Here is a 27,119-nt window from a genome sequence, read left to right as displayed (position 1 = left end):
GCCGTAATCCAGGCCAGTTACGTTGACCGAGTCCTTCGGTATTTAATGAGGAGTTTGACAAAGCTGCACGCTTATTAGTACACATGATATAGACTATGACGGTGTGTGAGTAAAAATGTGTACGTGAACAAGAACATGAAGGAACCTGACAACTTACAAGTACTACCGAGTCATTGAGTCACTTGCTCCTGAGGCGGGTGGCGCTCGCCTTCAAGAATACTGCTAGTATTGTCATTCTCCAACATTTTAGACGATGAGACTCAGAGACAGTCTCGAAGATCGAGAGCATTACATACTTCAACGAAGTTCAACCTGCAATACTAGTCACGGATGCCGTGAAGGCTGAACATAGCGACGTGACGACTCCGCCATCGGTAGAGAGAGGCTGGGTACAATTGACCATGTGCATAATGTGTTGAGAATGTCGAGTACACTGGTTAGAGAGTGAGACCTTGTGAGGCACGAATTCGTCCATCTTCCAGAACCACTTCTTGTCAAGAGCATAGATGCATTTTGAATTCCAATAATGAGCCAAGAGGATGATATCCTATAGGAAAATGGGTGTCCCAAAAGCGGAGTCGGGATACCCCGAGAATCCTGCTGAATCAGCCAATGAGTTGTCAGTCAGTATCGTTCCTGCTCTGTCGTATTATGTATAGGCTTCAAGTTAAAACCTCCCCGGCCCCCGAACTCAGTGAGTCAGCTTCACGAGGTTTCTCGTGGGTACCTTTCAAGTGCATTCGTAAGGCTTATTCACATGAATGGTAAGCAAGACCGCCTGTGATGAAGTTCATAATATTGACGGCAGATTTCAGTCAGCAACTGACTGCAAGCGATGTGATGCTCTGATGTCGCAGAGAGCGACTTGTCTCACACATAAATATGAGCATTCTTTCGCCTTGAAGTCACCCAAGTTTCTATTCAATCATCACCATCACCATCATCATGCTTGAACAGCTGACTCTATACCTTCACAAGGTGAGAAATAATAGAAATCGAAAAGAAGGACTTGGCTGACGCATAGCCCTATAGCTCTCGCCCTATAGTCAAAAGGTGAAATGACTGCTGACACCATTTCAAAAATTTCTGACGCGTTTCGACAGGCCGAATTAGCTCTTATCGAAGCTAATGCACCCTACAAAGGCTACCAAATAGACGTATTCAATAAACCAGAGTGGTTTGTTAGCAAAGTGAATCCTGTCGGCAAGGTATGTCTGATGATGCCCTGTGTCTATTGCGGAAATATTGATATGATACCACATAGGTGCCCACTGTGGCATATGGAGGACCCAATGTCGCCCCCGATGATCCTTCGCCCTCGTCCACTAAAATCGCAGAATCCAATGTCATCCTTGAATTCTTGGCGGACCTCTATCCAGACTCTGGCCTTTTGCCAAAGGATCCTGTTTCGCGTGCAAAAGTCCGTTCCTTCGTTGATGCGAACACTAAACACTTCGAGGACCCGCTTTATGGCTTCATCGCAGGGCGTGGGTCATACGAGGATGTCTTGAATGGCGTTGAATTTATCCAAGGACTTCTCGGGGAGGGCGGAGATTTCGCAGTCGGAGACCATTACACCATTGCAGATGCTTGCATCTCTCCGCACCTGGCAAGGCTCATGGTCATCACTGAGGCTGACTCAGGTAGAGCACTCACATTTGTATCTTTTCGAAGAAATTGATGCTGATTAATGGAATCAGGTAAATTTGCTGTCGGTATGGGGTCTAAGCTGGGTGAGGAGCTAAAGGCACCCAAGTTCGCTAAATTCATGAAATACGCCGACCGAGTACTGGAGCGCCCAAGTCTCAAGCAAACCTTTGATAAAGTGTGTATTTTTCCGCTGCTGGCTGTAGGCCAATGACTAATTGCTGCACTACGTTTAGGAGGGTGTGACCACATTCTTCAAGACGTTCTACGCGCGCACGTAGTGAACATATACCTGCTAAAATACAATGAGCTTCGTACGACATACCCTACTCACTGTTAGAGATTTGCAGTACATCCAGACAAATATTAATAGATAAATCATACAATTAACAATCGGCAAAGAAAGCTGTGCGACAAAGACGGTAGAGATACATCGAGATCTTACATGAGCATACCAACTACTCCTCCATCTCATCTCCGCTCTCATCATCGCTGTCGCTGTCCTCGCCCTCAGCAACATCAATAGGTTCCACATTGAGATCGTGATCTGCGCCAAAGTACGCGTCGCAGATGACATAGAGTTTTAAGGCGTGGTTGCCTTTTGGCAGCGTGAACTCCAATTTCACCGAGAGATTCTTGGTGACGGTGACGCGCTTGATTGATAGTAGCTGCTTTGTGCTCGGCTCCCCGACTACGAGCCACCAGTTTGCTATCTTTTTCGTCGGGTAGAAAGGTGCGACGACAGTCTGGTCATCAGAATCCTCCTCATCTGCGTCACGGGCAAGAGAAACCTGCATGGTGATGGGTGCACCAGCAGTATATTCTCCCTTCTCAAGTTGGAAGGACACGTCGAGGGTCGGGTATGAGTTGACAAATGTCGCTACATCGCGCCTAGACACACTGTTAGAAGCGGTTAAAATGATTACATATGATAGAACTCACATTTGACGACCATCCATTTGCAAAAGTTCGTTGCGTTTATCATCATCCATCTCCATGACGTCGTAAACAGACTCAATGCCAGCATCCTTGCAACGTTTGATGATCTTTTGAAATTGGATCAGTAGTGAAGAGTGCCGAGAAGAATAGACATACCTCTGGCTCAAAGTGGGGGATTTGCTTGAGGGGCGAATCAGTCTCCCACATCGCCTGTACACACATCTGCGACAAATCCATTGCTCCCAGGGCATTCAGCCATGCATTCGAAGACATAACATCCACACATGCCGATAGCAGGTTCAAAACCTTCTCCAGAACTAGAACCTGGTCCGCCGCCAAATCTGGTGGCAGCTGGATACGAGAGAAATGAGCTTGAAGCAGAAGGAAGGTCTTGAAGTGAGGGGCTTCGAAATCCGCACGATCGAGCTTGACGGGAACACGGTCGTAGATGCGGCGAAGTATGTTGTCTTCGTGACGCCTGATAGGAATCGACTCGAACTCCGCGGAAGAGGAAACAACTTCCAGAAGACCTTTGAGTTTCGTCCGTTCCTTCAGCGACAGCGTGTACACCTCCACAGTGACGTATGAGATATTATAGTACGCCGCTATCATCCCGAGGTTCAGTGCCGAAACGTCCATCTCATCTTCGATCGAAATGCACTTCGAGTTCACCAGGTCTTGCAAGGTATTCTCCACGAGTTCCGACAGGTGATCTGACAAATGCTGATGGCTGACATTGTGGAGATTGTAGTAGTTGGGGTTTTGAGTCATCCTGCGGTAGAAGTACGTCCATGTCAAGATATCCATCGCATCTTGCTTGTTTTCAATCGTCTTGACAGCGATTTCTGCGAGGAAATAGTCGTGCAATAGATGGGTAGGTAGGTGGGACTCGATGGGCAGACCCTCTGCAAGGAACTTCTTGTAAAAGTCCTTGCGCGTCTGCTGGCACATGAGGACACATCGGCTGCGATCATCTTCCATCGGCCTACAAGCACGACCTATCATCTGTAGGACGTCCATGACTGGGTAGTCAACATATCGATGTTCTTTGCCCTCGTAGTATTGCACGCCCATTATGATCACCATATAGCTTGCGACGGGTAGACTCCATGCAGTGTCCTGCAGACGCTCAGATGCTGGTGAGTAGGAGGGTCGTGGATTACACACCTTAGATGCCACCAAAACCTGGATTGCTCCAGACTGGAACAAGCGTTCGACAATGCGCTTGTCTTGCTTATCGAGCGCCTCGTGATAATACCCAATGCCATGTTTCAGGCATTCAACAAGACCTTTTTCACTGATGTGGTCGAGGTGGGGCTGCAAGTCAGCTTCTTCTATATTCAAGAAGCGATCAGGGTTACTATCTGCTCCGCAGTGTATTAACAAGTCGTCAACCGTTAGCCGGCACTGGCGTCTTGATGGAACGAATATGATGACGGGTTTGGTGGGTGAATGCTCAATGATAGATAGATAAGCGGGCTTAGACATGGCAATCATCAACGAAGGGAAGTGAGGGATAGTAAAGCTTTGGAGATGGATATCCATATCCAGCGGTCTCGAGCTACAAAGCATCATTTAGTAGGTTGAATATTGATTACAGGTCGCAAAATGTACCTAGGTGAGAAGTTGAAAATTGCATGTGATGGTGCGCCCATCCATTCACCAAGATCTCTGGCATTAGCGAGCGAGACACCACAGGCGACGATGCGAGTCTTGACCTCCGTTTGCGCAGAGACGTAGCGGGTCCTAGATATCACCACTTCGTACGTCGGACCGACTTCTCCACCTACTAGTTGGATTTCATCAGCAATCAGTAGACCAATGTTCTGCACATTCTTGCGCTGTCGCCACCTTCGAGATAGGATATCCCACTAAAAATATCGGTTGAGTGAGAGATTCACAACACGATTAGAGAAACTTACTTGGGATGGGGTGCAAACAATAACATCCCCCTTCTCAAGAAGTCGAAGATCAGCACTGGTGTCTCCTGTAAGGCTTACTATCTCTTTGCCGCCTTGCAGGCCGCTAAACTTCCGACGCCACTCTGCGACACGCTGGTCGACCATCTCCTGGTAGGGTTCAATACAGACCGCCCTGGGCTGCTCGCGTTTGCTCCAAAGGCGGAGCAGAGCAAATTCAGCACAGATAGTCTTGCCGCTTCCAGTAGGTGCGCCAATAAAGACATTCTCATCAGATGTGTAGAGAGCCTGGAAGACCTGCGTCTGTATCTTGTTGAATGTCTGAATGGTGGATGAGTAGATGCTCTCGAATTCCTTGTTGTGTAGGGCAGATAGCGGGAGTGGCTGGAGTTCGAGAAGAGGGGTAGGAGGTGGGAACTTCTCTGGAAGAATTAAGTGTTTGAAGGATATGGGTAGTCTGGTCTCGGCGTGCAACCATCGGTCGGAGACAACGGATATGTAGTAGTTCGGGGGAACGGGCTCAAACATCGGAACCGTGATAGTGACGTTATGTTCATCCTCTGCATAGCGCTGGCGCAAGACAAATGAGTCGTGAAAAAGAACAATCTCTCCATCGACGTCTTCAACCATGATGAGGAATGTCTCAGCTGTTCCATGGGTCTTCTCGTCCCATCGGAAGTCAGGAACAATAGACAAGTCGATACGAAGAAGGGAGCGGGTGATGGGCTGCACTTGTGCTTGCAGCTGCAGCTTGGGGAAGCTGTGTACCAATCGGTGTACGAGCCTGCCGGCGTTTGGAATGCCGATGAGCTCACCAATTTCAGGAGGGTCGAGATCGAAGTAGCGATACCATGGCTTGTGAAAAATATATTAGCATGTGCCTTACTTGAGCTGATGTAAACTTACGAATTGTTTACCCTCTGCTTTTCGGATGACCTCCTGTGGAACACCCTTGAATTGGCGAAGCGGTGTCATGGAGCCCCACCTAAAGACCAAACAATAAGTTGACAATCAACAACCTTATCAAAAGCCACCAACATTCGTCGCTCAACCATCTTACATAGGTCAAGACATGCACGTGCTGGTACTGCCCACCCTCTCTTCAGGCAGATCTCAAATATAGCACGAAGAATACTGTGAGATGCGTGAGCTTGGGTAAACTAAGTTGAGACACACATACCGGCCGGCAGATTGTTGAACAAAGACCATATCGGCCACGAGAGCAAAACCTAATTATCAAATTAGCACAATATGATAGATGGCTGAATCGTCACCAACCATCAAGTTTAAGTTGTGATATATACGCTTGTAGAAGGACGTTGATCTTCGCTGCGGGTTCATCGACGCTTTCCTTCACAGGAATAGGCACACGTTCCAACAATTTACCAAGCTCAAGCTTCTCTTCTTGACGTACCTACACAAATGAATGTAAATGTTGAGACGTGCATTACAGCCAGAAAATGTGGGACATACCGGCAAAAGCTTGAACTCGTTCGAGAGCGCAAACACCCGGAAGAGTTCCAATGTCGACATGGTTGGTCTCAGATGCTGGTTGTACGTAGCCATCGAATTGTGTGTAACATAATAGTGAGATGCGATGCGTCCAAGCTCGGTGCTCTGAAAACGACCAGATGCACGTTCGTACTTGATAAGGTGACATTTCTCCAGCAGAACGGCGGCAGAATGGGCAATGTCGGCGCGTTTCTGGATGAGACCATTGTCGTCGTCCTGGTAATCGACGCCAACACCATACAGTCCTGGGGACTTTAGCATGCGAACATAGCTGTGGGACACATCAGTATTTTGACTACTGTGAAAACAAGTGAGCTTACAGATAAGTGTACCCTAACCACTGGACGGCTTCGTCACGGTTGCGAACAGTTCCAAGAACGATCTCTGCGTTCAGGTTGTCTGCAAGTTTTGACACAAACTGAGACTCGATCGGTAATTGCTGGTTCAGCAAGCTGAGGTAGTACTGCAGTTCGGCATGGTTCGTTATAATGATGCCCTCACCATACGTATCATATTGCGGACGACCAGCACGACCGAGCATCTGCAACACATCCTGGGAAGAGAGTTCAACCCACCGTCCTTTCTCGGGATTATAGATCTGCGTGCCCTTGATGATGACGGTGTGTGCCGGGAGGTTGACACCCCATGCGAGCGTTGCCGTGCATACAAGAACCTGAACTGAACCCTCTGCGAAAAGCTCCTCGACACTATTCCTATCTTCTCTAGTCATACCGGCGTGGTGAATAGCGAACCCAAACGGTAAGAGGTCGCGCAGATTGGCATCTTTGACATTGCCTACTTCTTCCTGGAGGATCTCACGCGTCGCTGAGTCGGGACGAACAAATTGCGTTATTGTCTCCTTCTCCATAGCCATGTCGCGGATGAACTTGGCGGTCTTGGCGGTCTCCTTGCGAGAGTGCACGAAGACAAGGGTCTGATTCTTGCCCGCTTGGTCAAGGACCTTCTCGTAGCAAACCTCATTCATGACCTGGAAACGCTTGATAGCCTTTTTCTCTGTGACACCAATGAACTGCTGCTGAAGCGCACACGGACGGTACGAGGCATCGAAATAGAATAGGCCTTTCGATTCGTCCACGCGGAGGAATGTCGCAACATCTTGGTAGTTCGGAAGCGTAGCTGAGAGACCAACTAGGCGAACGTACTCTCCTGTTTGCTCCATCCTCCGTATCGTACGTGCCACAACACTCTCAAGCACGGGTCCACGCTCGTCGTGCAGCAGGTGAATTTCATCAATAATCATGAGCCGAACGAGGTTTGTATAGCTTGTGTCGGTACTCTTGCGCGTGATGACATCCCACTTCTCGGGTGTGGTGACGATGATCTGGGTCTCCGAGATCTGCTGTTTTGTCATTTGAGAGTCTCCCGTGAGCTCGCCAACCTTAATCCCGAAATCATTCAACCGCGCGTTAAAGTTTCCGACCATTTCTTGGACAAGGGCCTTCATAGGTGCGATATAGACAATTTTGAAATCGTCGAGGGCAAATTCGCCTGTAGCCTCGTCGCGATATTTTGATAACTCATTAAGGATAGTAAGCATGGCGACATTGGTCTGCAAGGTCAACTTAGTGTCTAAAAGATGAAAAATATAACGGAACGCAGCTCACCTTACCAGCACCGGTAGGCGCACAGAGTAAGATAGGCTCGTCCGTCCCGAAGGCAATTGGGTAAAGCTTGCTCTGAACTCGATTGAGCTTGGGCACGGTGAATGCTTTTCTTGCCCACTCCGGCAGTGCAGTGACAGGTACAAGTTCTTCCTCGCCGCCTTGCTTTTTCTGGGGTGCAGGAACATGAATCTCCTCATATCCCTTACGTGCCCGCTTGAATGAGCCCTCAGGAAGCTTGCACTTCTTGTTGGACATCAGATGCCCCCCCTGGCTGAATGCCATACTCTCTAGGTCGACCGTGCGCTTTGGTTGCACTGTAGAGCCTGGTGCAAGAGTTGCTGTTTTTGGTACCGATAGCTTTGTCTCGTCCACATCCATGGCATCATCCTGCGCCTTCTTGGTCTGGCGGTCTCCAGCGAGCTCTCGCAAGATCCAACCAACACCCTTCTCTCGCATAGCAACCTCGACATTGATCCGCTCGTCTGCGTCGCTCCGCATGAGCTTCGTACACCATACGACCACATCCCGATTTTTGAGGAACTTGGTGATCACGTGGAAGCTCTGGAACTCGAACAGCTCCATCAACTGGTTCTCGCAATCACGCAAGCCTGATTCCGAGCCAAGAATAGAGAGGACAGAGGCTGCCTTATCCGCTGCAGTAACTGGATCCGAGTAAACTTCCGATATCTGACGTTGCACCCAGAAACCATCGATCGCGTGCGGCGAGACGATATCTTTATCTGCTTTGGCTTTTCCAGTTCCATGGGTTGACGAGCCTCCGATGACAAGTTCCTCATCACCTGCTTCCTCAGGCACTGAAGCGGATTCATCTACTTCATCCTCCTCTTCGTCACCTTCCTCGTCTGAACCATCCCGAATTTCGTAGCCTTCTTCATCTTCATCCTCCTGTTCCTCGTCGTCGAATACGACTGCAACTCCAACTTCGTCGTCAATTTCGGCGTCCTTACGCTCCATATCTGGGTCTGCCATTGTCTCGTCCTCGGCGCCATAGTCGGTGATTTTTTGCGCTCGGGCCACGAGCTGAGAAAACACGTCGCTGGAAATGGGACCCAACACCTCCTGAACCTCTTTCTTCTTGTCAAAGTCCTTCATGGACTCATTCTTGAGTATTTCAAGAACGGCATCGGTTGCGCTCCGGACAATGTCTTGTGCTTGGTCGCCCAGCACGTGGTGCACCGTAGATAGCATGACTTCATATACCTCACGGGTTTCGGCAGTACGGGGACGGTACGAAAGTCCTTCGACATCTTGTGTCGCGTCGATAATATCTGTGTATCCAAAACCAGCTTCTGCACGTCGCTTCACAACCTTTTCTGGGGCGTCCTGCTTGCCCGCGTCTCCTGCTTTTTTCTTCTTTTTCTCCACATCTTTGGGTGCTTGACGTTGGACGCGTGAGCCCATCTCACGTGGGTCAATCCGCCCTGCGAGGGAAGTAGGGGCGCCATCGGGCTCTCTGTCTCTCCTTGGCAGAGCAGACCTGTCAGCGGTCAAGACAAGGGATGAAATGGCACCATAGTTGTAGCCAGAAAGATCTGGTTTGCCTGCTGGTCTCCCGGACATTAGATGATTTTTGTCAGGGATGGAAAAGGTTGAGAAAATCACGAACAACAATCGACTGTCGTCGTCGTTGACCCTAAAGACGAGCAGACCTAAATTTCCAGTTTGTGTTGAGTAAGCAGTTGATTACGTGAGCAAGTGGCTGTGTCGACCAGCACTAGTCTTGTCAACTTGAAGATGCCTTTTTACTTTTTTTAAAAAAAAATCTAATTCTGCTTGCACGACCCCTGCTGCCAGATGCATAATTGAGTACTCGGTGTTGGGATCAGCTCCTGCAGGACATGCCCAGTGCTTGTCCTCATGACCAGTACGTTTCATTACCCCCTAGTACTTACTCTAGCAGGCTTTACAGTAATTGTGCACTCTGCAAGCATATATAAAATCCAGCGAACTGCGACTCGCACAGTCCTAGCCGCCATCTTCTGTCATGTCTAGCGCATCTAAATTCTACACTGTCGAAGTTATCCAGTTTTGGTGAGACGAGGAAGAGCCTCAACGACCTCATCCAGATAATCCCTTTCACTGGGTTATTTATGTCGAAATCGATCCTGGCGTAGGGAATACCTACCAGATCATAGGGAACTCGGACAACTTAGCCATCGATATCAGACACAACCGACCTCTCAAAAACGACAAGAACTGCTGGAAGGTTAATCGTTGGAACAGTCACCTAAGTGGAACTCGGCGGAATCCTCGCAACAGTTGATATCATGCACGATGTACCCATTTGGAACAACCATCATTGGATTGTCTCTGCTCTGATTTATTTCTCGGGATCGGGGCTATCAGGCATCATAATCATGTCGGAAAGCAGGTTGCGCGATCTGCATGGCAACTTGTCCTGGCTGTTGGGGAATCGGCCAGGATTGAGAATGTTGAGGAACTTGTATGTCACGGTGGCAAAGATCTGACATGTGTGGCGGGCTGCCGTAGTAAGCAACAAGAAAACGCATGGGTGGCACTGGAGTGTACCTGATCATCAATGTGATGGGTTGTGCGAGTTATTGAAAGAATTCGTCAATGATACTTGTGTCAATCTTGATGGAGTCTTTCGTTCTTCACTAGTAATTTTGTGTCACCATATTGATTATCTGTTCACCGATCCAGTGAAAAAAGTTCACCGTCTAGTTCAGGCGATAGAGAATCACTCCTAAGCAGGCAAATGTTAATAACACGTAATCGTTGTATGTTACATATGTTAATATTCTCTTATCCTATCATGTGCTTATTTAGCCAAGCCGAACCTTTTCGTGAAACCCTCTTCCACGACGTCCTATTGAAAAGTTGTTATAATAGCAGCAATCACCGGAAGATTAACGGACGCACCGGGTGGAATGTGGATTTGAAGCTCTGCCTTGCTAGCAATCTTTGCACATAACTGTTGAGTTTCGCATACTTGGGGTCCTCCAAACCCTTCAAAAAGTTCTTCCTGTCTTCATCTTTGTAGGCACCAATTCCTTTCTGCACCAACACGTTCAATCTTGCCCAGAATGGTGCCAATGCAATGTCTGCAATGGTGTACTGGTCGCTAACAGCATATTTCACCCCGTCAGGTAGAATGTCCTGAATGGCTTCCACGGCGGCCAGGAGAGCGGTATGTGTGCCTTCCGGGCTGCCGGTTATAAACTTCATGAAATTGGGACCGAATTTAGTGGACACCACCTCGATGAAGAAGCGGGCCTGGGCGCGCAGCACAGGGTCCGCAGGTACGATACCGGAGGAGGGGTACAAATCACCGATGAACTCAACAAGAATCAGCGACTCTGCCAATTTGACAGACTCGGGAGAAGGGTTTTCTGGGGGAGCATCGGGACCACCATAAGCGATAGCCGGCACCTACGACGAATCCACTTCAAGATGTGATCACTTCGCAAGCATGAATGGGGCGCATACCTTGCTGGCAGGGTTCACCTTTGGTGCGTACCACTCTGGCTTATTCCCTAAATCGATTTCGTATCTTTTGAATGGAGCGCCAACCTCGGCGAGAGCGATTTCAGTCTGAATGGGTTGAGTTATCGCGACAGGCACAATTGTCAACGCTAACAAAGACATACCCTTTGAGCGTAAGGACATATCTAATTATATGCATGGACCATTATCAGTGTACAGACTCATAGCATGTTACACATATGCAATACCTTTGCGGTGTAAAGGGTGATCTGTGCTTGAGGCATGTTGAGCTAGTCGTCCAGGTGGGAGATTGGATAAATTGGATATACTTAGTTTCAAGCTGATATACTTATACTTCAGGGGGTCGCGCTGGCGCATGACTAAATGATCTCAGGCCGGGAATAGGTGATGAATCTGACGCAATCATGCTTTATCAGCGCTGACTCAGTACCGGACTGGTTCAGAGTTCCAAATCACCTGTGTGCAGGCTGCGGCGATTATCCTTCTTGAGTTCAAGTGCACTCACTTGTTTAGCTCGTGTATTGTTTCGAGAATGCGACTCGAAGCCTATCCCTGACAAATGGCCCATCACCTTCCTGTGGCGGTAGGTGTGCGAGCATTGAGAATCGAGACTCCTTCAAGTTTGGATAGAAATGATATCAAGCGGTCCAGCCTACACAAAGTTCGAGGATCCTTCAATTGACTTGATGCCGCGTTGGAAGTAGTTGTGACGTCTTGGTGACGTTTGCCTCTGACTGTTCTCAGTGGCAGCCACGCAAGACGCACCGTGAGACTCTGCATTTCCAGGAAAAGACATTACACCCACAGTGTGCTCGTGTCCAAGTACTTGCTCTTATCCAATGCTCTGCATGGTTACCTGGACAATAATTTCGCCGTAAACCATTTGAAGGGGCATTCAATGTGTACCGGGGATGAAAGTTAAATGAACCTGACTCATCAGGGCATCAGGGACGTCACTTTAGTAAGCTGCCTTTGGTTACGTCAGACACAAAGCTTTCAAGTTCCCGCTATGCCATTCGGTGAAGTGGTGTGTGGAGCACCAGGAAGTGGTAAATCGACGTACTGCTATGGCAAGTACCAGCTATTTACTGCTTTGAATCGCCCAATTTCCATTGTGAACCTCGACCCAGCTAATGACAACATTCCTTATCCATGTGCGATTGACATTACTTCTTTAATCACCCTCCAGGATGTCATGGACGAACACGGCCTTGGCCCAAACGGAGGCATGCTTTATTGTATGGAGTACTTAGAAGCCAACTTCGATTGGCTTGAGGTGCGGTTGAAAGAGCTAGGATCCGACGCATATGTGTTATTCGACGTACCTGGTCAGGTCGAGCTTAGCACGAATCATGAATCACTAAAACACATAGTGCAACGATTGACAAAGATCGGATTCAGGGTACGTTATATAATGTTGGTTCTGTCGTTGGGATTCGTTGAACAATGCTAGTTAGCTGCCGTTCATCTCTGTGATGCGCACTATGTCACCGATGCCGCGAAATATGTTTCCGTACTTCTCCTGTCCCTCCGGACTATGCTACAGTTGGAACTGCCACATGTCAATGTTTTGTCGAAGGTTGATTTAATAGTTCAATACGGAGACCTAGGTGCGTGTTGGTGACTACGCAACACATCAGCGTTACTTCACTCTTCTCGTAGATTTCAATCTCGATTTCTACACGGAGGTTCAGGATCTTTCCTATTTGGAGAACGCACTGAATACTTCTTCACCCCGGTACACTGCTCTCAACATTGCGTTATGCTTCTGTAATCGAGGATTACAGTCTCGTCGGTTTCGAAACGCTAGCGGTAGAGGTACAACGACTGGGATTTCTTACTACGTGGACCGAATACTGAATTACTTGTTCGCGCAGGATAAAGCTTCGATGCTTCACCTGAACACGCGCTATCGATCGAGCTACAGGATTCGTTTTCGTACCACCGCACGACGCCCCGGCACCAGAAGGAACACTCGAAGCTTCGTCCGTCCCTGCATCGACCAGGCCCAACACATTTTCACTGTTCTCCACTGCTGCAGGCGCGATGTCAGGTAGCGTAGGGGATGTGCAAGAACGTTGGATTGATGCTCGTGAGCAATGGGATGCATTTGAGCGTAAAGAGTGGAGACAAGAAGGGGAGATGATCAGGGAAGCGAAGGAACGGGAGAAGGCAATGCAAGGTGAACGGAGGGGGAAGAGTGGAATCAGGGAGCGGAAATAGTGAACGCAGGTCCCTGAGACTCGAGTATCCATCATGCATTATTACATAACCGAATAACAAGACGTTGTTTGGCAAGACCTTTAGAAACAAACAAATGTACAATTTTAGCGAGAAACCCAAGTGCACTTGTCGCTGAGGGAGAAATGCATGCCTTGAGACAAGACATACTCCCCCCTAGTGGTGTGGAGTTCGCAACGACACTCAAACTAACGCCCTCAACTATCACTGGATCTTCCAGCCAAGAAAAGTTACCTCGCGTTCTTACCAATGTCGTTGTCTCAAGATCCAACCTTTTGCGCATTTTCGAAGTGTGGGAACAACCTCCGCAAATCTCAACTTATATTGAAAATGAGCGAGAGCGAAGGGCTCATGTACGAAAAGGCACCGAAGCTGTGGAGGGTGAAGTAGAGATGGATGAAGGTGGAGAAGGGTGGGTTAACATGGGCTCTGTAAAGGTGAATTCCTAGCCCGAGTATGGGGAGGGTAGCTTAGTTGTGTTACAGGCTACTGCAAAGAAAGATCCTTCAATGGTGTCACGCTTTCACTTTGTGCGAGAGCATACTCTGCATGGCACTGTCACTGGCATGGAAAGCGTGCGCATTATGTCAACCTATGAGGACCAACTAGATCGCCTGTTAGTATCCTTTAAGGACGCCAAGGTACGATGTCATGTATTCTGCGTCTAATGGTAGGTTCTTGATCGTGATTACAGATAGCTCTTCTTGAGTGGTCGGACGCTGCGCACGACCTTGTTACCGTTTCGATACATACGTATGAGCGAGCGCCTCAGATGGTTGGTGTCTGTCTTCATCGCTGCTCGCATATGTGACCAGTTTGCAGGTTTCGTTGGACAGTCCCCTTTTCAAAACAGAATTGCGTGCAGACCCCTTGTCACGATGTGCTGCACTGTCTCTTCCAAAGGACGCATTCGCCATCCTTCCATTCTTCCAGACTCAAGCAGAACTCGACGTAATGGAACAGGAACAAAACCATACAAGGTGTGCATTCTTCTGAATTCCATTTCCAGCTCGATACAAATTGGAATAACCAACAGGGATGTACCATACTCTCCAAGTTTCGTGCTAGACCTCGTCAACGATGTCGATGAGCGCATTCGAAACGTCATAGATTTTGTTTTCCTTCCTGGATACAACAACCCAACAGTTGCAGTGCTTTGCCAATCTGAGCAAACGTGGGCTGGGTATGTGGCATGATTCGCTTTAGTTTCCACACAATGACACGTTCCATATAGGCGCCTCAAAGAGTACCGTGACACGGCTCGCCTCTACATATTTACCTTGGATCTCATGAGTCGAAATTACCCCATTATTACGGCTGTCGACGGTCTTCCTTACGACAGCGTGTCTCTCCTCCCCTGCGCAACTTCACTTGGAGGTGTCATCGTCCTCACAAGTAATTCCATCATTTATGTCGATCAAGCAGCCCGCCGCGTGTCCCTTCCTGTTAATGGCTGGGCCGCACGCGTCAGCGATATGCCAATGCCTCCAGCAGACAAAGACCTTGGCCTGTGTCTCGAAGGTAGTCGGCTCGTATTTGTCGATGAAAAAACTTTCTTTGTTATTCGAAAGGATGGCATGATACACCCCATTGAGATTATCCTTGACGGGAGGACTGTATCCAAACTAGTGCTATTACCCGTTATTGCTCAAACGACTATACCAGCTGTCGCCAGACTACTGAATGATGACCTCCTTTTCATAGGCAGCATGGTTGGACCGTCGGTATTGATGAAGAACACTAGAGAAGAGGTACCTCTCGAGCTTCCTGCGCAGCAAACTGGCGCAGCCACCACTATCGATCTTTCTGATAGTATGGATCTAGACGATGACGATGGTTGGTTGCGTGTCCACAGGCCTTCGAAACTTTACTAATGTGTCACAGATCTATATGGCGATTCACAGACAGCCGCACAGGTAGCTGTTGGAGCAACACCGGGGGCCAGTGCTACAACAAAGACTCGTTCTATCATTCACCTTTCATTATGCGACTCGTTACCTGCATATGGGCCAATCGCCGACATGGCATTCTCTCTTGCTAAGAATGGAGTAAGCATATGGTTTCTGATGGGTTTAACTCTGCTTAAATTTTCTAGGAGCGTTTTGTGCCGGAACTTGTTGCTGCCACAGGAGCAGGTCATCTAGGCGGTTTTACCCTTTTCCAGGTGAGTTAATGTGATATTGCAGACTGTCACTTTAACTGACAATCGAGCCCAGCGTGACCTTCCGACGCGCACGAAGCGGAAACTGCATGTACTTGGAGGGGCACGAGGAATCTGGTCTCTTCCCGTTCGCCAGTCCCAACGTGTCAATGGTCTCTCTTATGAGAAGGCTATGGGCCCATTTTCAGCTGAAATTGACACGATAATAATTAGCACAGACGCTAACCCTACACCAGGTGTTTCGCGGGTATATAATCTTTTTTTCGGTATGTTCTATTCGCTAAGCCCTCACAGATAGCAACCCGAACAGCAAAAACCGATGTCGCTATTCCGACTCGCATACCCGGGACGACTATAAGCGCCGCCCCATTCTTCCAGCGCACCACCATATTGCATGTGATGACGAATTCTATTCGCGTGTTGGAGCCCGGTACGATATTTCTGTAAACTTTTGCGTTGGTGACTAATGAGGCGGAATCAAGATGGTAATGAGAGACAAGTTATCAAAGATATGGATGGTAGCTTGCCTCGGGCAAAAATTAAATCATGCAGTATCTGCGATCCCTTTGTGCTTATCCTGCGAGAAGACGAGTCTATTGGTCTTTTCATCGGCGAAACGGAGCGAGGGAAGATTCGACGCAAAGATATGTCTCCAATGGGTGACAAGGTATTTCTGATTTTGTTTGCCCTATTCCACACTATTTATTGCTTTGATGTAGACATCTCGTTATATCGCCGGCTGTTTCTTCACGGATACTATCGGTCTCTTCGACGTAGAGGCGAGCGAAAACGCTGCAGCATCATACACAGATAAGAATACGTCTACACTGCAGGCGGCTGTAGCAGCTGGCAACAGAAGTCAGTGGCTCGTACTCGTGCGACCGCAGGGCGTCATGGAGGTTGGCCTCACATCGATCGTTTAGGACGAAGCTAGCTAATCTCGATTTCTATAGATCTGGTCACTCCCGAAGTTGACTCTTGTATTCTCAACCGCTGCTATCTCCACGTTGGAGAATATATTGATGGACTCTTGCTCTCCTGCCGCGTTGTCTTTACCACAAGACCCCCCTAGAAAGCCCCAGGATCTTGACGTCGATCAAATTCTTGTTGCACCCTTAGGCGAAACGTCGTTGGTTCCTCATCTGTTTGTAAGTAATTTTACAGTTCTGTGCTTCGTTCCTTACGACTTATGACAGGTTTTCTCGCGTTCGGGAAATATGGCCATCTATGAAGCCTTGCCGGCGCCTGCTCCTACCGAAAAAAAGGCAGATCCTCCTTTAATCCAATCCACGAACTGCGTTTTTGAAGGTCAAGTTCCACAAAGTCGTTTCCAAAACCTTTGAAATCCAGAGAGTTGAGGAGACGGAGAAAACTGTGCTTGCAGAGCACAAGAGAATCTCGCGGATGTTTGTTCCATTTGTGACTTCCCCAAACATGGAGTGTACCCTTGCTGGCGTTTTCTTCACGGGTGATAGGCCATGCTGGATTGTAGCCACTGATAAGGGTGGAATAAGGGTGGTACCCTCGGGGCATACTGTCGTTTACGCATTCACTGCGTGTTCTCTTTGGGAGTCCAAGGGAGATTTTCTTCTGTATTCTGACGAGGTTCGTGTGCGGTATGCTGAAAAGTCAATACACTCACTCGTCCATGCACTTAGGGTCCTACTCTTCTTGAATGGGCTCCAGAAGTCCAACTTGACAGTTGTCTACCGTACCGCAGTGTTCCTCGATCTCGCACATACTCCAACGTCATATTCGAACATTCGGCTTCATTGATAGTGGCTGCTTCCTCACTACAAGCTCGTTTTGCCTCCTATGATGAAGACGGTAACATTATTTGGGAGCCTGATGGTTTGTGTCCCGGACTCATACCTGAGGTATCTTTATCTGACAATCATTCAGGGAATGGCGTTTCCTTCCCTTATGCTGACTGCTCAACGCTCGAGCTAATTTCGCCGGAACATTGGGTTACAATGGATGGGTGCGTTTACTCTTGTTTGTAACCGGCAGCGGCATTTATGTATTTTCCAGTTACGAATTCGCATCCAATGAATTTGTCAACACCCTGGCTTGTGTTTCTCTTGAAACAACAAGCACGGAAAGTGGGAGTAAGGATTTCATTGCTGTGGGAACAACAATCAACCGGGGAGAAGATTTGGCTGTAAAGGGAGCGGTATGTTTTGTTGCTACTTTGCTCTTCGACCAATTCATTCATGAAACCAGACATACATTTTCGAGGTTGTTGAGGTTGTTTCCGATCCTAATTGGACACCCAAAAGATGGTACAAATTGAAGCTGCGAGTGAAGGACGATGCGAAAGGCCCCGTAACAGCCGTGTGTGGCATAAATGGATATCTTGTGTCATCCATGGGCCAGAAGGTAAACGGACTGCTCTGTATGCAATATTATATTGACAATCCCTACAGATTTTTGTTCGTGCTCTTGATCTGGATGAACGCCTAGTTGGCATTGCCTTCCTAGATGTTGGCGTCTACGTTATATCACTGCGCTCAATGAAGAATCTTCTCTTGATCGGAGATGCCATGAAAAGTGTCTGGCTAGTGGCTTTCCAAGTGCGTCGTTTGCGTTTATTCCAAGTTTCTCTTATGAACAAAGCGTTTTACAGGAGGATCCGTACAAACTTGTTATACTCGCCAAGGACGTGCGAAAGAGACATGCCACAACTGTGGACTTTTTCTTTGCTGGGGGAGAATTGGCCATCGCTAGCGAAGACGAAGAGGGTGTCCTAAGATTGTTTGCATATGACCCTTCCGGTGAGTTACCCCCTAGTCATGGCGCGACAAAACTGTAATCTGAGAATTCCGGTTTTTGATTGAAAGATCCCGAGTCTCGAGGAGGTCAGCATTTATTGTGCCATACAGAGTTCCACGGTCATAAAGAGTGCCGCTCAACCATTATGATTGCTCGGCGCACGAAAGACGAACAACTCATTCCTCAAGCAAAATTGGTGTCTGGTGGGGCTCGTATTCTATCTGCATCAATAGTGTATCTTATTCGATCGACAGGCTTTACAGATGGATCCCTATCAACCCTCACACCTGTAGATGAAGCTGTTTTCAAACGACTACAACTTTTGCAAGGGCAATTGACACGAAATGTGCAGCACACTGCCGGATTGAATCCAAAAGCCCACCGGTGAGTTTTTGTGTTTGCACTGGGCTCTTCATTGATGACTCTGTTAGAATTGTGCGAAATGACGCTGTGTCCAAGCCTTTGTCGAAAAATGTGCTTGATGGCCAACTCCTTAGCGAATTTCAAGTCTTGGGTATCAGTCGCCAGAATGAAATCACGCGACAGATTGGCACAGAGAAAGCTCTTGTTTTGCATGACTGGTCTTCTCTTATTGTTCCGTGGTAGCGAGAATTTCAGTATCTGTTATTCTGACCTGCAATATATCATGTACAACAGCAATCGTCCCTTTATCATGCTATACCGAGCTCTCGCGCCAAGATCTGGAGACCCTGTATCACATCGTTTGTCAAGTATATACAAAGACCAGCAGAGAAGTTAGCTCACCAGGTGTTTGCTTAAAAACCGCGCGGTTCCAAATGGACCCATCGCGAACCAAAGTCCCGGATGTCCAGAGGGTCGGAATACCTGATTAAGTTCTCCCTCGGAGTCAAGGCCCCACACCTCAGGCGGAAGAAGTCGATCAGTAATCTCGTCGCCAAGAAGAGCTCTCGCGGTCTTCATGACGGGTTCATTTCCTGTGCTGCAACGTGCGTGAGAAAGATCGACGAGAAACTACCAGTCAAACCATACGCTAGGACGATGACATCTGCTGAAAGCTTAGAGCCGTCTTTGAACGTGATCCCGTCTTTGTCGAAGTGACCGATGTCTTGGCCTTGCTTTACCTACGCGCATGTCGCAACCGTCAGCTACAGCCCTCCAAAAGTAGGAGTCATACCTTGACTCTGCCCTCGATGATTAGCTCACCACAGCCAATGTCAAGCACTGTATGGTATTTGCAATGTTACCAGTCTCGGGAACCAATCCGGACGCACTAGTTCTTGACCCAAAGCGGCTAAACAAAAATCCTTCTATCCCAACTTCGCCACTACCAGGCGAAACTTCCCAAGTCAAGTTAAATCCAGCCTTGCGCAGACCGTCGTGGAGTTCCTTATCCAACATCTTCATGTGTTCAATCCCACCTGATTTTGTCACTTGCAACAGGAAGGCTAGAGGCATTGAATTGCTGCGGAAATCCACTTCCTCGATAGGGGTGTTATTGGGGTAAAGCGGCCTAAAGCGGGTTTTCTCCATGGCAGCAGAGGATACAACGCATGTAGCGTTTCTTTGGACCAACGTTACCTTTTTTTGTTCATGAAACTATGACTTCAGTGTATTCCAATTCATAAACGTACCTCAGCGGCACCATGTGCTACGAAATCTTGACATATATCCCCACTAGCATTGCCCTGACGGTCTCGTGAGTACGTGCACAGTATAAAGTGCATGTATATGACTCACCGCACCCACGACGATGACACGCTTGCCTCGGAACTGTTCGGCATCTTTATGGAAGTCGGAATGATACAAAGCTCCTTGGAATCCATCCATTCCACTCCAGGTAGGAATGTGAGGACCCCCGCTTCCTGTGGCAAGGACCAGATGCTTTGGATTGAGAATTACTTTCTGTTCTCCACGCTGTACTTCTACGGTCCATGTTGCGGATGATGACTCGTATATTGGAATTGAGGTTATGGTGCTGGAGAGCCAGATACACAATTCCTGATCAACAGCGTATGACTCCAGGAAATTTGCAAATTTCCCCTTAGGAATGTATTTCGGGAAATTTGTCCTAACATCATTCAGATATGCGATATCTTTAGAATGCGGAAGGCACATACGGATAGGGACTGTAAAGTACTGTGTATTCATGAGCACCAAGCCTGTGGAAATGTAATAAGACATAACATACTGGAGCTTTGATACGCGGGAGTATGCAGCGTAAGGTTTGGGTACCTGCGTTTCACATTATTTGATAACGAAAAAATGTACTGATGTTTGCGCATACCGTTGTCGCCAGCAGTCTCCAACACGTGCATCCTTCTCAATTACAAGTGTACGAATCCCCAGCATACGCAGCCGCGCTGCACACATAAGGCCAGTTTGTCCACCCCCAACTTTTCATGACCCGTCAAGACATCACGATTTATAAAAAAATGACACACTGATTAAAACAGTGGGATCCGCCTCGATAGCACGGAATTTTGCGTCGACATCCTCCTCCCAAGTTATTTTTCGGCCCTCATATAAGCCGTGTTGGTTTCCGAGAGACTCCTCGTACCCGATGAGGTCCTGCATGTTTGTGAAAAGAGTTAAAGCCTTCCACTTCCCATCGGAATCTTGCGCCAAACGGAAGAATCCTCGTCCGAGTGCAGCTGGATTCGTAATGCTAAAGGTGAAAGCACCTTGTATTCCTTCAATGCCTTGTGAACCTGGTAATTTGAATGGTGAAGGTGCATTGATGGTGTGATCGTCTATCTTGAAGTCACGAAGACTAGAATACTCAAGTCGCGACTTCCCATCAACAACCTCCGAGAGAAATCTGCGTATGTTTTCTAGACCTGACAGTGTTCTGTGATCCCAAGAAAAACATAGAAGATCTGAGATACTAATTAGCGTGCGTCACTTGCTTGGGCAAAGCAATGACCTCTGAACCACCCGTCCGAAAGGAAATGGTCCACAAATGACATGACGTCTCCCATGGATGATGCAACCTCTATGCCTTTAAGCCAATCCGTGGAAATTGCCTGAATGTCCTCTGGGGCCATGTCCGCACACCAGCAGATAGTGACTAGTAGATGTCGAGTCGAGTATAGCCTATGCCGTGGGTGTATAAGATGACCTTCAAGAAAAACACTAAACGAAGAAGAGAATTCTCCAACTTACACCACACGATGCTATCATTGTAACGCCACGACATGGATACTCAATTGGTCGCACCACTGGCGTCACGGTCGTTTCGCTAATAAGGTATATGCCCACTTTGCTTGCCAAGTGTTTTCTCGCCAGCATCAATAACTTGGCCAGTCTGAGTGGCATGACAGTGCCCAAATGGGTGGTGCTAGGTCACTAGGATGCATTTAGTCCCTGGCTGATCTTGAAGATTCCCGGAATGAAGATAAACAGAGCTAGCTGACTTGATCAGTACTCGAGCTATACAGTAACAAACCAGTGACCGCTGGCAATCAAATTTGCCAACAAATAGTCGAAGCGAACAAATTTTTGGATGATTTTCAGGAAAGCTGCTTTCTGAAGATATGGTATGTACCTAGTGGGCATTTGCAAGGAGACGATGGAATGGAAGGGGTTGAATGTCGGACTCGAAGACAGCAGGTGCATCGGGGTTTCAACATTTTACCTCTTGCAATATTTCAATCAAAGCAAATCTGAACTGGCTAGAGCATTACAGACCTAGCCTATAGCATTTTAAAATACTCTAGAATACCTTTCGAATGTAATTTTACTAGGTGGGTTTCCCCGAGGTGCCACATGATTTATTTAATTATTATGTATGATAAAAATTATATAATCATGTACATCGGACACCGAATGCCACCCAAACTTAGATGAGGGGCCCATACCCATCCTCATTGATCTACACATAGGTCATAGCGTCATCGGACTCCCTCCTCTTCTGCGAATCTACTTGCGCACGTCATCTACATTTCATCGCTATTCCATTACACTCGCTTCAATACAAATCGAGCAGCCAAATTTCAGCAACGCCCAAGCCGGTCTATCTTCTCTCATTGTGGTCCTCATATTGTCGAAGTCGCTACAGTACGGGATAGAAAGGGATGTCTTCGCATGCGTTTCCAACTGTGGTCTCTGGTTAGGCACTGGTTATTGCTAGGCAAGCCAGAATATCACAACTGAAACAAGCACAGCAACATTGCAGTCAATCGAACTGCAAAGCCCAGGCGCCTTCATCGCAATATCAGCCTGCCCCCCCCCCCCCCTCGAGTCTCGACGTCTGCGGAGTCTCCTGCTCACAATACTGGGACAACAACTCGCAACAAAAGAACAAAATGTCCCAGTACAAGGCAACGAGACAGCAAGACCAATACTGTGAAACCCGTTATCTGACCCTCATAATGGACGTCACTCAGAGATTTCAGAAGTGACGACGAGCTTCCGCATTATGACCACCTTCGCTTCATCATTGATAAAGATGGAACTTCGGACGAAACAAACAGGAGATGAAGGTGAAAGGTTTCGCAAAGTATTTTTTTTGGCAACACCGACTCTTATTTCTCAAAAATGTTTTGCAACAGATTCTAGGCCAGAGATTGGCCAGAGATATTAGGATAAATGTAGGGCACGAAGGTTTTCCTCATGAGGTTTGACCCTGGAAAGCGTTCGTACCGGTTCCCGAGGAAAAGAGCATAGGCTTTCTGGTCTCAGGGCTCATAAAATCATGATGATGGGCGGCCGAAAAAAGGAAAAAATATTCCGGAGGCTAATCCTGCACGCGTATCGTCCAACAGATTCGTATACCGCGCAGAAAAGATGAGATATATTCAGTGCCAGAAATGCAGGAAGTATATATGGTTACGACTTTAATTGAAGACATCATGAATCATGACTCGATCGACCTTGGAAGAGGGGGTTAACTTATAGAGAGCGCACTGTTTGCGGACAGTACTAGCGGACCTTCAATCTGTGATTGTCCTCGCTACCACCGCAGTAAATCTATTTCGTTTCTTTCTTGAACTTTGCCGAAACTCTCACTGTCAGGTCTAACTCGGGGTGTCGCTGACACTTTTGCGCGCTGCCATATCAAAACATGTGCTTGTAGACTTACCAGCAATCCCTGCTAGACAACCCTTCTCATTCGATTATTTTGTGGGCTTCGCTCTGAGTCGCAGTCAAGATCTGCGAATGCCGACTGCCAAGCAAGAGTCGACGTGTTATGCACCTGCCTGGCGGACGGCTCATAATATCACTCCCTCCCGGCGAATGTGGGATGTAAAGAGCGGAGATGACGCTGTAGCCGGAGATTTATGCGTGGGGGTGATCTATCCCCGCAGTAACATAAATTTGCGTCGAGCGGACACCATGAGAATGCACCAAAGATATGTAATGCAAACTTGAAGCTGCTTGTTATGTTCAAACACAATGCTCCGATGCATGTCCCTTGCCTGGTATTACGTCCTTTCCACATTTTGTGTATGTCTTCTCCTTTTACAGTCATAATATCCTCCCTATAATTTTCCCATCTGATCAGGTCATCATCAACCGTCGCTGCACATACCTAGTCAACGTGTTTTGAGCCAGAAGCAATATACATATATAGCCATAAGGGACATATCACCAAGTTGCATAATCGACGGCCATTTACTGCTTCCCCCGTAGTTATAAGGACAGTTGCATAACGTGCCGTTCGCTGACCCACCGCTTGAATCATGGCCCCTGCAGTTGATAGTCGCCTTGCTATCCTCGCCGGCATTCTGCTTTTCTTTGGCGCCGTCAAGGCGCTTAGCAAGTCCACGAGGCGACGGAATAAACTTTCTCTTCCTCCTGGCCCTGTGCCGCTCCCAGTATTAGGGAACATCTTGTCAGTTGACTCTCGGGAGCCTTGGCTGACCTATACCGATTTGGGTGCTGCGTATGGTACGTGAACAGATAGTATGGAGCATACGTACTACAAATTATTACATCAGGAGACTTGGTCTTCCTGCGAATGATAGACGAGTCCATTGTCGTGGTCAATTCTCAGCACGTTGCAGAAGCCTTATTGGACAAGCGTTCTCGGATTTACTCCAATCGACCATACCTCGCCACAGTCGAGCCGTGCGTTCTTTCAGTATTCTTCTATTCAACCAGTCTGAGGCTCTTGTAGATATGGTTTTTCAATCAGTTTTGGATTTATGAATTATGGCTATGAATGGCGTCTCTGCCGACGAATCTTCCACCAAACTTTCCGTCCCGAGCTTGCAGTACAATATCGCCCAACGCACATCAGGCGGGCTCGTGAGATGATCGTCAACCTAGTCGATGACCCTCAACATTATCATGATCACTTCGCAACGTCAGAAAATGATTTTTTTTTACAAATTGGACGATTATTTACCTATTCACAGGTTCTCGTTATCAATTGTGATGTCAGCTATATATGGCTACGATATCAGTGCTCGTGATGATCCTTTGGTGGAGAATGTGGTAAAGGCTCTGGTTCCGGGCGTGAGCGTATTAACCCCACAGAGATCATTGATACTCAAGAAGTTCCCCTTCTGTGAGCTTTACCTTTTTCAAATAAAAAGGTATTAACATGACATGCACTTTGGTGAAATGTAGTACTTAAGTTACCTGACTGGTGCTGGGGATCCTCGATGAAGCGTGTTGCTCGAGTATCGACCGAGCGCCTCAATGAAATGGCCGACAGGCCAATTCGACATGTCCGACAGCACATGGTGGGTAATTTTTTTTCTCTTGGTTGTAGACCTTGGTTCGACGCTTGCCAAGGCAGACAGCTCGTTCCTCGCTCGATCTTCTATGGTCGCAGAAAATTTGCGACAGATAGAAACACAAGAGGATGCATTCAATCCTGTATTCGAGAGTGCCTTGAGGAAAACAGCTTCTACTGCTGTCATGGGTAAGTAAGCTTTTTTACAAGCAACGTTGTGCTCTTGGCATACACTAATATTACACAGCTGCATATGAGGCGGTAAGTGGGCAACTCCATCATGTTATTTGCTCCTCATCCTCGTTACAGACTGCGACAGTTTTAAAGGTTTTTTTTCTGGCTATGGTATTGCATCCAGACGTTCAGAAACGTGCGCAAGAGGAAATCGACTCAGTGGTTGGAAAAGAACGGCTGCCAACATTCGAGGACAGAGCATCACTACCCTACATTGATGCAATTGTACGAGAGACTTTCCGATGGGAGCCCGTTGCACCCCTTGGTATTCTTCCCTGCTAAGTGATCTGGTCTGTACTGAAGATGATCTCATAGGCATATCACATGCTACCTCGAGTGACGACGTATACGATGGTTATTTCATTCCAAAAGGTCTGATGTTTTTGTCCCATTCGATTATCATTGACAATATCGTACTCATCAGGCGCAATCGTCACATACAATACATGGTCCGATATATTCCTCCCAGCTTTCGTGACACTGACTTGATTTTAGGGCTATTACACGGGATGAAAAGCGGTACCCCGACGCATCTCGTTTTATGCCAGAGAGGTTTATCGACGTCAACGGTGCGTTGACAAGTGATGACCCCGCACAATACTTTTTTGGTTTTGGTCGGCGTAGATGTCCAGGTTCGTTATTTTAATCCTATAGAAGTATCGCTGACGTAATTAGGAGTGTATACTGCTGATTCCTCCGTGTGGTCGGCCGTTGTGACTGTGTTGGCCACATTGGATATTTCTTCTGGCAAAGATGATCAAGGCAAAGTGATCACATTCACTCCCACGTTCAACCCAGGAGTAATTCGGTACTTGACTTTCTCGTGCATTCTATCACTTTCTCGTCACTAACAGTTTCGTTGCTCCAGCTCTCCTGCGGACTTTCCTTGCTGTATCTCGGCACGATCTCACATTCATTCGGGCCGTGTGGACAGTTGGCGAACTGCCGAGTCTTGAAAGAAGGGATGACAGTTCGCCCCATTGGGGCATTGGGGGACTCATCAATCAATTATGCATTTCGAGTGTACACTAGGTCAGTAGTTGCGATGGAACAGAAATGTGTCATATGGGTCTCAGTCACCCGGCATGTCTAGCTGTTGGGTCAAGGGCGTTGTGCCAGAATAGTTTTCAAAAAGATCAATTAGAAATTATAGTAGATGGGAGTTCTGATCAAGCTGGCCTTCTTCACCCCTGGAGTTTACCCGTGCAATTCCCTAGTCCCACAACAGGAAAGCGTCACCCGTCGAACCGTGAGTTTGCAGTTGAGCGCTTGAGCGCTCGATGCGGATGGAGTCAATTGACTGTAGAGATAACATCAATGTGTTTCACAGGAACAGGTTCCTGGTGGCAAAGGCAACAGCTTTCTGAAAGCGCCCTATACGCGCCTCCAATCTTATCCACACCGCATCAGCTGCGCTGCCTGGCACGTTGCATCGTGCGACTGCCGTGGATCTTCCGAACCCTCGCACACGCAGTGCATCACGAAGTGCTACGTCTCTCATGCTTCGAGCATCAGGATTCTAAGCGACTGAAGCAGTGGCGCTGCGCGAAGGATAAGTTCTTATGTACTAGTCGTCCCGTCGGCATTTTGGAGTTCAATCCTTTCTTACCGGGACGCCAGAGCGATGTCAGGAGGTCCGCCAGCCCTCGGCTTGCAAGGGTAAGCCCTTTCGTGAGTGACGGTAGGCCATTATGAGCTCCAATAGGTCATTCTGGGAGTGTACAAGCAGTGGCGTGATGTGTCTATGCGAAAGGGTGTGGGCTTGCGACCTCTGTACGGTGCGGGAAGAGGTCTTCATCCAATTCCCATACTGCAACGAAACCATTCTGCATCGCTTGCTGATATATTGACAAATACATGCACTGAAGAAGCGCCAGATGCAGACGAGGTAATGCTGGCTGCGATTGCCCCGTCAT

General features: G+C 47.8%; 8 protein-coding genes across 8 annotated transcripts; 4 read left to right on the top strand and 4 right to left on the bottom strand.

Annotated features, from left to right (window-relative positions):
• Positions 1 to 643: 643 nt before the first annotated feature.
• On the top strand, positions 644 to 2,041 carry EDB93DRAFT_1204025 (glutathione S-transferase C-terminal-like protein). The gene is made up of 7 exons (XM_041450968.1): positions 644 to 764; positions 816 to 978; positions 1,033 to 1,053; positions 1,104 to 1,208; positions 1,265 to 1,643; positions 1,701 to 1,825; positions 1,884 to 2,041. The coding sequence occupies exons 2-7, from the start codon at positions 946 to 948 to the stop codon at positions 1,926 to 1,928; spliced, it is 708 nt and encodes a 235-aa protein (XP_041309052.1). The 5' UTR covers positions 644 to 764; positions 816 to 945; the 3' UTR covers positions 1,929 to 2,041.
• EDB93DRAFT_255509 (Sec63 Brl domain-containing protein) lies at positions 2,003 to 5,730 on the bottom strand. Its single transcript, XM_041455870.1, has 9 exons — positions 5,686 to 5,730; positions 5,566 to 5,639; positions 5,412 to 5,490; positions 4,509 to 5,360; positions 4,201 to 4,457; positions 3,754 to 4,147; positions 2,743 to 3,705; positions 2,590 to 2,693; positions 2,003 to 2,538 (listed from the first exon to the last, which is right to left on the bottom strand). Coding segments are annotated over exons 2-9 (3,084 nt in total). The 5' UTR covers positions 5,568 to 5,639; positions 5,686 to 5,730; the 3' UTR covers positions 2,003 to 2,105.
• Positions 5,731 to 6,111: 381 nt separating this feature from the next.
• On the bottom strand, positions 6,112 to 9,294 carry EDB93DRAFT_255525 (P-loop containing nucleoside triphosphate hydrolase protein). The gene is made up of 4 exons (XM_041455871.1): positions 7,643 to 9,294; positions 6,519 to 7,587; positions 6,338 to 6,469; positions 6,112 to 6,288 (listed from the first exon to the last, which is right to left on the bottom strand). Exons 1-3 carry the CDS (start codon positions 9,221 to 9,223, stop codon positions 6,462 to 6,464), a joined length of 2,658 nt encoding a protein of 885 aa, XP_041309050.1. The 5' UTR covers positions 9,224 to 9,294; the 3' UTR covers positions 6,112 to 6,288; positions 6,338 to 6,461.
• A 1,228-nt stretch (positions 9,295 to 10,522) lies between these two features.
• On the bottom strand, positions 10,523 to 11,394 carry EDB93DRAFT_1082837 (glutathione S-transferase C-terminal-like protein; the record flags this gene model as incomplete). The annotated part of the gene is made up of 4 exons (XM_041445715.1): positions 10,523 to 11,056; positions 11,114 to 11,218; positions 11,275 to 11,295; positions 11,359 to 11,394. 4 exons carry the CDS (start codon positions 11,392 to 11,394, stop codon positions 10,523 to 10,525), a joined length of 696 nt encoding a protein of 231 aa, XP_041309049.1.
• Positions 11,395 to 12,057: 663 nt separating this feature from the next.
• EDB93DRAFT_1137658 (uncharacterized protein) lies at positions 12,058 to 13,431 on the top strand. The gene is made up of 5 exons (XM_041449200.1): positions 12,058 to 12,533; positions 12,585 to 12,741; positions 12,794 to 12,890; positions 12,919 to 12,926; positions 13,059 to 13,431. The coding sequence occupies exons 1-5, from the start codon at positions 12,141 to 12,143 to the stop codon at positions 13,352 to 13,354; spliced, it is 951 nt and encodes a 316-aa protein (XP_041309048.1). The 5' UTR covers positions 12,058 to 12,140; the 3' UTR covers positions 13,355 to 13,431.
• A 32-nt stretch (positions 13,432 to 13,463) lies between these two features.
• On the top strand, positions 13,464 to 19,204 carry EDB93DRAFT_1137653 (CPSF A subunit region-domain-containing protein). The gene is made up of 23 exons (XM_041449199.1): positions 13,464 to 13,809; positions 13,858 to 14,013; positions 14,067 to 14,147; positions 14,195 to 14,352; positions 14,409 to 14,555; positions 14,607 to 15,208; positions 15,257 to 15,420; positions 15,468 to 15,536; positions 15,589 to 15,780; positions 15,828 to 15,963; positions 16,016 to 16,200; positions 16,253 to 16,432; positions 16,487 to 16,681; positions 16,842 to 17,138; positions 17,192 to 17,384; positions 17,436 to 17,514; positions 17,565 to 17,706; positions 17,757 to 17,912; positions 17,960 to 18,106; positions 18,160 to 18,307; positions 18,374 to 18,508; positions 18,560 to 18,689; positions 18,737 to 19,204. Exons 1-23 carry the CDS (start codon positions 13,498 to 13,500, stop codon positions 18,909 to 18,911), a joined length of 4,179 nt encoding a protein of 1,392 aa, XP_041309047.1. The 5' UTR covers positions 13,464 to 13,497; the 3' UTR covers positions 18,912 to 19,204.
• EDB93DRAFT_255262 (FAD/NAD(P)-binding domain-containing protein) lies at positions 18,835 to 21,512 on the bottom strand. The gene is made up of 13 exons (XM_041455869.1): positions 21,450 to 21,512; positions 21,211 to 21,380; positions 20,729 to 21,163; positions 20,572 to 20,680; positions 20,476 to 20,519; positions 20,405 to 20,423; positions 20,025 to 20,355; positions 19,919 to 19,972; positions 19,559 to 19,865; positions 19,462 to 19,508; positions 19,317 to 19,408; positions 19,071 to 19,266; positions 18,835 to 19,015 (listed from the first exon to the last, which is right to left on the bottom strand). Exons 2-13 carry the CDS (start codon positions 21,329 to 21,331, stop codon positions 18,977 to 18,979), a joined length of 1,794 nt encoding a protein of 597 aa, XP_041309046.1. The 5' UTR covers positions 21,332 to 21,380; positions 21,450 to 21,512; the 3' UTR covers positions 18,835 to 18,976.
• Positions 21,513 to 23,877: 2,365 nt separating this feature from the next.
• EDB93DRAFT_254997 (cytochrome P450) lies at positions 23,878 to 26,343 on the top strand. Its single transcript, XM_041455867.1, has 13 exons — positions 23,878 to 24,176; positions 24,227 to 24,356; positions 24,406 to 24,594; positions 24,647 to 24,798; positions 24,861 to 24,976; positions 25,029 to 25,158; positions 25,217 to 25,230; positions 25,279 to 25,468; positions 25,519 to 25,575; positions 25,628 to 25,652; positions 25,699 to 25,835; positions 25,879 to 26,011; positions 26,072 to 26,343. Exons 1-13 carry the CDS (start codon positions 23,969 to 23,971, stop codon positions 26,157 to 26,159), a joined length of 1,569 nt encoding a protein of 522 aa, XP_041309045.1. The 5' UTR covers positions 23,878 to 23,968; the 3' UTR covers positions 26,160 to 26,343.
• The last annotated feature ends 776 nt before the right edge of the window (positions 26,344 to 27,119 follow it).

This window comes from Suillus bovinus (genome assembly GCF_016758785.1).
Source record: "Suillus bovinus strain UH-Sbo-P2 chromosome Unknown EDB93scaffold_18, whole genome shotgun sequence".
In the NCBI taxonomy this organism is placed as follows: Eukaryota; Fungi; Basidiomycota; class Agaricomycetes; order Boletales; family Suillaceae; genus Suillus; species Suillus bovinus.
Note: the sequence above shows the minus strand (reverse complement) of the source record. Positions and strands in the feature narration are given on the sequence as shown.

Coding starts and splice junctions, on each gene's coding strand:
- EDB93DRAFT_255525 (XM_041455871.1), bottom strand. CDS start 9,223: ATGTCCGGGAGACCAGCAGGCAAACCAGATCTTTCTGGCTACAACTAT. Junction 7,588..7,642: donor CGCCTACCGGTGCTGGTAAG/GTGAGCTGCGTT, acceptor TTGACCTTGCAG/ACCAATGTCGCCATGCTTAC.
- EDB93DRAFT_255262 (XM_041455869.1), bottom strand. CDS start 21,331: ATGGCCCCAGAGGACATTCAGGCAATTTCCACGGATTGGCTTAAAGGC. Junction 21,164..21,210: donor TTCGGACGGGTGGTTCAGAG/GTCATTGCTTTG, acceptor TTAGTATCTCAG/ATCTTCTATGTTTTTCTTGG. Junction 20,520..20,571: donor GGAGACTGCTGGCGACAACG/GTATGCGCAAAC, acceptor TGTGAAACGCAG/GTACCCAAACCTTACGCTGC.
- EDB93DRAFT_1204025 (XM_041450968.1), top strand. CDS start 946: ATGCTTGAACAGCTGACTCTATACCTTCACAAG. Junction 1,209..1,264: donor AAGTGAATCCTGTCGGCAAG/GTATGTCTGATG, acceptor GATACCACATAG/GTGCCCACTGTGGCATATGG. Junction 1,644..1,700: donor CATCACTGAGGCTGACTCAG/GTAGAGCACTCA, acceptor TAATGGAATCAG/GTAAATTTGCTGTCGGTATG.
- EDB93DRAFT_255509 (XM_041455870.1), bottom strand. Junction 5,361..5,411: donor AAGCAGAGGGTAAACAATTC/GTAAGTTTACAT, acceptor ATTTTTCACAAG/CCATGGTATCGCTACTTCGA. Junction 2,539..2,589: donor CAAATGGATGGTCGTCAAAT/GTGAGTTCTATC, acceptor CAGTGTGTCTAG/GCGCGATGTAGCGACATTTG.
- EDB93DRAFT_254997 (XM_041455867.1), top strand. CDS start 23,969: ATGGCCCCTGCAGTTGATAGTCGCCTTGCTATCCTCGCCGGCATTCTG. Junction 24,177..24,226: donor CGATTTGGGTGCTGCGTATG/GTACGTGAACAG, acceptor TTATTACATCAG/GAGACTTGGTCTTCCTGCGA. Junction 24,977..25,028: donor GACATGTCCGACAGCACATG/GTGGGTAATTTT, acceptor ACGCTTGCCAAG/GCAGACAGCTCGTTCCTCGC.
- EDB93DRAFT_1137658 (XM_041449200.1), top strand. CDS start 12,141: ATGCCATTCGGTGAAGTGGTGTGTGGAGCACCAGGAAGTGGTAAATCG. Junction 12,534..12,584: donor TGACAAAGATCGGATTCAGG/GTACGTTATATA, acceptor GAACAATGCTAG/TTAGCTGCCGTTCATCTCTG. Junction 12,742..12,793: donor AGTTCAATACGGAGACCTAG/GTGCGTGTTGGT, acceptor CTCTTCTCGTAG/ATTTCAATCTCGATTTCTAC.
- EDB93DRAFT_1137653 (XM_041449199.1), top strand. CDS start 13,498: ATGCATGCCTTGAGACAAGACATACTCCCCCCTAGTGGTGTGGAGTTC. Junction 15,781..15,827: donor CTACACCAGGTGTTTCGCGG/GTATATAATCTT, acceptor AAGCCCTCACAG/ATAGCAACCCGAACAGCAAA. Junction 18,107..18,159: donor TCTGGCTAGTGGCTTTCCAA/GTGCGTCGTTTG, acceptor AGCGTTTTACAG/GAGGATCCGTACAAACTTGT.